Below are 6,000 nucleotides of genomic sequence, written 5' to 3'. Positions count from 1 at the left end.
TAAGGCAGAGTGTCTCTGTGTGTGTGTGTGTGTGTGTGTGTGTGTGTGTGTGTGTGTGTGAGAGAGAGAGAGAGAAGAGAAGAGAGGCCACTTACCCATTTCATTCAGTGGGGTTTGTCAAAAGTGACTTTATGTCAATATCTGTATGACATTGGCCACCTGGGGTATTAAAACTAGGACATTAGGTTGGCTCTGTCCTCTTAAACTGCAATTTGACAAATGTAGTCCACAGCTTTCTTTTATGTGATGAAAGACAATGGGTAGAGACGTTATGTTTCCAGGCTGTGTGCTTGAAACCATTCCTTGTGAAATATAGTACAACCTCTGTGTTCTTTCTTTTATAGCATCGTGAGAAATGGCAAGCTTAGAAACTATAAAAGAGAAGCACTTTTTGAATTGACACCTTTATAAGACAGCATCAGAGCTGGACGGCCCCTGCTGAGCTTTTGAACAGCTTTTGAACATTTAAAGTAATACATAGCTTACCCAAATACAACCTAAGCTGGATTTTTCATGTTTTATTGACAAGTTTCTTCTCAGATTCTTCATGCTCCACGTTTGCTTTTGTTCGTATATGGTTGTATTACAGAAATCGATTTGTTAGTATTTCTGGATGAATGTTATGGCTCCTCTGAAGGCATTTCATCAATCTGTCTGTCAGCTCTAAGGCTGTGAGTTACATGTTTGTATAGAGCACGATGCATTGTGGGACATTGTTTTATTAAAAGCGGCCACTGATGCCCTCCATACAAGCACACAGCGACAATTGAAACCTACTAAAGCTTCCTCAAGCAAAATTTTGCTTCAGCATTAGCACTTTAAAATTAAAATAAAAGTTTTCCGTTTTGTTTTTCCTTTTCTAACATAAGAAAATAATTTATAAGGGATTGTTGTGCTTGTTATGGCTGAGAGGTTTTGTAAACAGGAAAGTTAATCATGGACAATCCAGTAACACTTCCATATTGTTATTCTGATTATTTTCCCAGGGTCCTCGTGGTCCTAAAGGAGTACCAGTAAGCATTTGCTTTAATGTTTAATGTTGTGCATGAATTACATTTTGGATGGGCTTTAAGTTTTTGTTCAAATCTTATTTTTCAGGGTGAACCTGGTCCAAAAGGAGAGAAGGTAAAATCATGCATGAAATGCATTAAAATAGCAGTCAATTTTCTTATGATTTGTGAAATGGCCTTAGACGACTTTGTGTGATGGATTTTTATAATTTTTTTCTAGGGTGTATGTGGTGACTACACTCACAGGGTGAGTGAATGTTTTATTGAACTTATTGAGTTGATAATCTGATATCATAAACACTGTTCATTTATGTTTTAAAATATAAGCTATCAAATAGGTTATCTGGAGTTGAGTGCTGGAAAATCCTAAGCATATGTTTTCATTCCAGTTTCCGTGATATTCTTCTATTTGTCAAAGTGATTTTTCATGTTTACCCTTAAAAAGACATTTACAATGTGTTTGCGGTTAAATTAGAGACATTAAAATAATGGGAAATAAGGCAGGAACAATAGATTGACAGCTTGGATGTTGTCTCAGATAGGTAGCACATGAGCACATGCCAAGGCAGGGCCTCAAAGTTGATCAGCTCTCTCTCGGGGAAATCACAGTTTCGTGTAAACAAGGCAATTTTACCGACAGCCTGCTGAATTGGATTTGATAAGGCTCTCTGTAAAAGGCGGCCAAGTTTCTTATGTGGTGGATAGGGGTTTTTGGTAACAGCCCTGGCCTATTTAAAAGTCATTTTGGCCTTTTGAAGCTATTTTATCAATTATGTAATCTCAAAAACAGCACGCGATATAAAAGCAGAAAAATAGCCTTGGCAGTAGATGTTTCTACTGAATCTGTGTATAGCTTGAAAAAGAAAGAACAGTAATAGCAGCAGGACACAAGCTGATAGTCTTGTTTCTAAGTTTTTAATCACTGTTTTTATTGTGTATAAGTAAGTGTATGAAGTATATCATACAGCTATATCACATCAAAACAGAGCTGTTTTTCATGCATGTCGGCCAGGCCACATGGGAGGCAGTAGACTATTTAGAAAGCTGCTCATAAGGGTGGTCTTTTTGGGTGGTTGTGTACTATAGGTTCTTTGCAGTTAGGGTTAAACCCAAAGGTCACTGCGCTAGACTGAAAGGATACACCCTGCAGTGGTGGGACAAAAATGGGAATTATCACTTGAGTGTGTGTGTATGTGTGTGCGTTTATGTATCCGTATCCATGTACGTGTATTTGTATGTTGGGCCATTTTAAGCAGGGGCTCCCAATGAAAACGTTGGCAGCTTTGCGCTCCAGTCAGCCTCTAATGTTGAAGGTTTGTGGGCTGTTCGCTGTCCCTCATCCCTAATACCGTGATATGTGTGTTACAGTCCTGCTGCAAAGAGAGACATAGCTGAAAACTGTGCTCTAGTTTATCCACGTGCACTGTTGGAGGTGCAGAGAGGTGCCTGTTATTATAACTGATTGAAAACACTGTGGGAATTTATAATGACACATCTTAACACGCAGCTGTTCTGCTGCTTTTTCTTTGGCCTTCTCAGGGAACTTTTATGGTTGTGGTATATCATTTTAAGGTACACTATGCAACTGTAACTTTATACAGCATCAAAAATGCATCCAGTTTTTAAAGACATAAATAACATGTGTTTTTCATATTTTCATTGGCCTCCTTATGCATAGAGTACCTTAACATAATGTAACTTTCTGGTAAAATTGGTGAAAAACCTTCTGCAGGGAGATAAGCTTTAAAAGCACTTGCCTTCATGATTTGCTTGTATTTTCCTCTTACACTAAAATTCAGCGAGCCAGTATCTTGTATTTGAATTATTGAATGTTATATATACACTACTGTTCAAGAGTTTGGGGTCAGTAAGATTTTTTTTCAAGGATGTATTAAATTGATCAAAAGTGACACTAAAGACATTTATTATGTTATAAAGATTTGTATTTTAAATATATTCTGTTCTTTTGAACTTTCTATTCTTCAAAGAATCCTGAAAATAAATGCAAAAAACTCAACTGTTGTGAACATTATTAATAATAAGAAATGTTTCTTGAGCAGCAAATCAGCATCTTAGACTGATTTCTGAAGGATCATGTGACACTAAAGACTGGAGTAATGATGCTGAAAATTCAGTTTTGCATTACAGGAATAAATTAAATTTTACAATATATTGCAGTAGACAACAGCTATTTTACATTGTAATAATATTTCACAATATTACTGTAAGAGACAAAAAAAGTAAAGCATTCTAACCAACCCCAAACCTTTGAATGGTAGTGTATTTGTCATGCATGGTCCAAAAATCTAAAACCCCGTTAACTCTTTCCCCGCCAGCATTTTTTTAAAAAGTTGCCAGCCACCACCAGCGATTTTTATGATTTTCACAAAAATTTGATGGCCTCCAGTATATTTTTCTGTATGAATATTTGAATATGCAATACACCAAAATAAAGATCAGAGCCTCTACTTTTAAACAAAAAAAATCAGTTTTATTCTAGCTTAAAACATTCTTTTTTTTATCAAGACTTGAATATAGGTAGGTTTCATAAAAAAATGCATTATTTTGAGCAAAAAGGTGAGAAAATTACATTTTTATCAAAAACTACATCTGGATAATATTCAGTACGATTATCAAAGCATAAATCCAGTAAATCGCTTCCATCAATACCTCCAAAGCTTGCACAGACATATACCACTTCCTGGATCAACATTTTACTCCGTAACATTATGCAGTTTTCATTTATATGCTGTCTATTGCTGATGATCGCATTATTTTTCATATGCATCTGTTTACATAAGAGATCGCTAGTTTCTCCGTCCTGTTCACGTGTGTTTTTGTTTGGGAGGTTTTGTACTCATTCAGAAGATGCGTAATAGCACCCACCGAGTGTATAACAGTGAAAACACGAAAAGTCGTCTTTGGCGGGGGAAGCGTTTTCTTGTAAAAGACGAGATAACTCGTCAATGGCGGGGAAAGAGTTAAAAATGTGGTATTTTTTTTCCATTTAAACCTGGAAATAAACTAAATGTATTAGGGTTTTGAAAAATTTAAACCAACATTTGATTGAATTAGAATTAAAATGAGAAAGAATGCAAAACTGAAGCACTTTCAGTAGTCTTTAGTCCCTTTTAATGCATTTTTATGTGCAGTCCATTGCATAGAGTTATGAAATACAGGCACCTCCCAAGAAGGCAAGTTGTATTTAAGGTAACATCAATTATTAGTGGTGTACATGGGTCAATAACTCTTCAATCTGTACTTTACAATGCTGCTGATCTCAACAGAAACGCCGTATTGTCAACGCCTGTGCTGGAGGACAGGCCAAAGTAAGTCTGTTGCGAAACTCTCTTTGTGGCAAGACTAAATCCAGCCTGATCTACACAGCATTGCTGCAGAGTCACAGATGCCGTCACAGTGGAAATGAAGATAGAAACATTATCACTGATAATGATAATGTTTCATATGTAAATATTTTAATAGGCCTGTCAGTTGATTATCAGAATAAATTCAATGGCATTGCATAGACTTTACAAAAAGGGGATTAGGAAGTCAACACAGTTTATATGTTATCTATGTATTATTGAACATCAATCTTTTACCAATTTTACATATTAATTTACGATTAATTAAATAATTAATCAAAGTAAAGGAGTGCATTACATTTCCAGCCCTATTAATAAGAAACAGTGTAATCATATTTGTGAAAATATTTTAAACCTACAGAACTCCATTCTGATGGACCCGTGACTCTGTTCAATGATGCTGAATCCTTTTTGGTTCTCTCTTTCCCTGCTTCTACTTCATCTCTCTCTTTCTCTATGCCCTTGCCTTGCTTTTTCCTCACTGTTCACTCTCTTTTTCACTTGTTTTTCTGTTTTTTCCCTTCCCTTCCCCTCCTCTCCTCTTTCTGGCCCGTTTGACCCTTTGGCCTCCTGGTGAACTTGTTGGCCTGGTGGTTTTGTGCACCGTTGCCCACCTGTGCTTTGTGACCTCAGCAGATGTTGCCCATCACCGTCCGCAACATGCCCTCAATAAGCCCTCTAATCCTAAAGCGCCTCAAGGTACATCTCTCTCTGCCACCCTCGCACTACTTCCCTACGGATGCCAACCTTCGTCCACCCACTGCCAGCATTCACTGAGGCCATTAACAGCTACTGAGCTCTAGACACAAATCATAGCCAGTAGTTTCATTGTCATGATATGACTTAGTCCACTTGAAATACACTTATTTTATAAAATAATGTCCAATTCACAAAATTTATAGGCATATAAACTCTACCCCACAGGAAGAACTTCTGTCAGGCCTTTTCTGGCTTTTCAGACATTGCCCATCTGGTTTAACTGCGCGTTAGCGCAATAAAAGTCACTAATACATAATGGATTGTCCTTATACTGTATGTCTAGTCCTATTATAATTTTGGGCAAATTTGGGGATTGTTCAGGTATTTTTAAGCTGTCATCTGATTCATACCAGAAATCGACTACTTTTAGAGACTATTTTGTAAATAAAGCACTTAAAATACAACTACTAGAAAATTTTGGATGTGAGAAATGTTTTAAAGACCCCATGAAATCATAGTTTTTAGGTCATGTCTGTTAACTTTGAGGCTAAATTAACAAGTAACATTTACAAACCAGTACGATTTGTTAATATTAGATAATGCATGAACAATAAACTTCCATTTTTACTGCATTCTATAATATAGGTTAATATTAATTTATAAGCTTGCTATTGTTTATTGTCAATTCATGCTTGTTCATATTATATTAACGGACACACGTTATCTTAGTGCATCCTGGTTACAGTGTAATTACACAAATAAGTACTGAGTAATATTAATTAACTGCATATACTTACTGTAGATTTAGAGTTTGGTTTAGTGATTCTTGTAATTATGCATAATTTACTGTTATTGTTTGTATTGTATTATGTATATTTTACCAATATTAATAAATACAGTAAAGTATTTTTTATGTAATTTTAGAT

The 6,000-nt window shown here is 35.9% G+C and overlaps 1 protein-coding gene across 1 annotated transcript in view; it reads left to right on the top strand.

The window, feature by feature from the left end:
* Positions 1-6,000, top strand: part of LOC107699278 (collagen alpha-1(XIII) chain-like) — a 103,897-nt gene that overhangs the window by 62,899 nt on the left and 34,998 nt on the right. The window contains exons 11-14 of the mRNA XM_016500490.1: positions 987-1,013; positions 1,099-1,125; positions 1,231-1,257; positions 4,298-4,339. Of these exons, the coding sequence (XP_016355976.1) occupies positions 987-1,013; positions 1,099-1,125; positions 1,231-1,257; positions 4,298-4,339 (123 nt within the window). The remainder of the gene's footprint in view (positions 1-986; positions 1,014-1,098; positions 1,126-1,230; positions 1,258-4,297; positions 4,340-6,000) is intronic.

Source organism: Sinocyclocheilus anshuiensis, unplaced genomic scaffold (assembly GCF_001515605.1).
Source record: "Sinocyclocheilus anshuiensis isolate Anshui unplaced genomic scaffold, SAMN03320099.WGS_v1.1 scaffold450, whole genome shotgun sequence".
NCBI lineage: Eukaryota > Metazoa > Chordata > Actinopteri > Cypriniformes > Cyprinidae > Sinocyclocheilus > Sinocyclocheilus anshuiensis.
The sequence above is the reverse complement of the archived record's forward strand: the minus strand, read 5'-3'. Positions and strand labels throughout refer to the sequence as shown.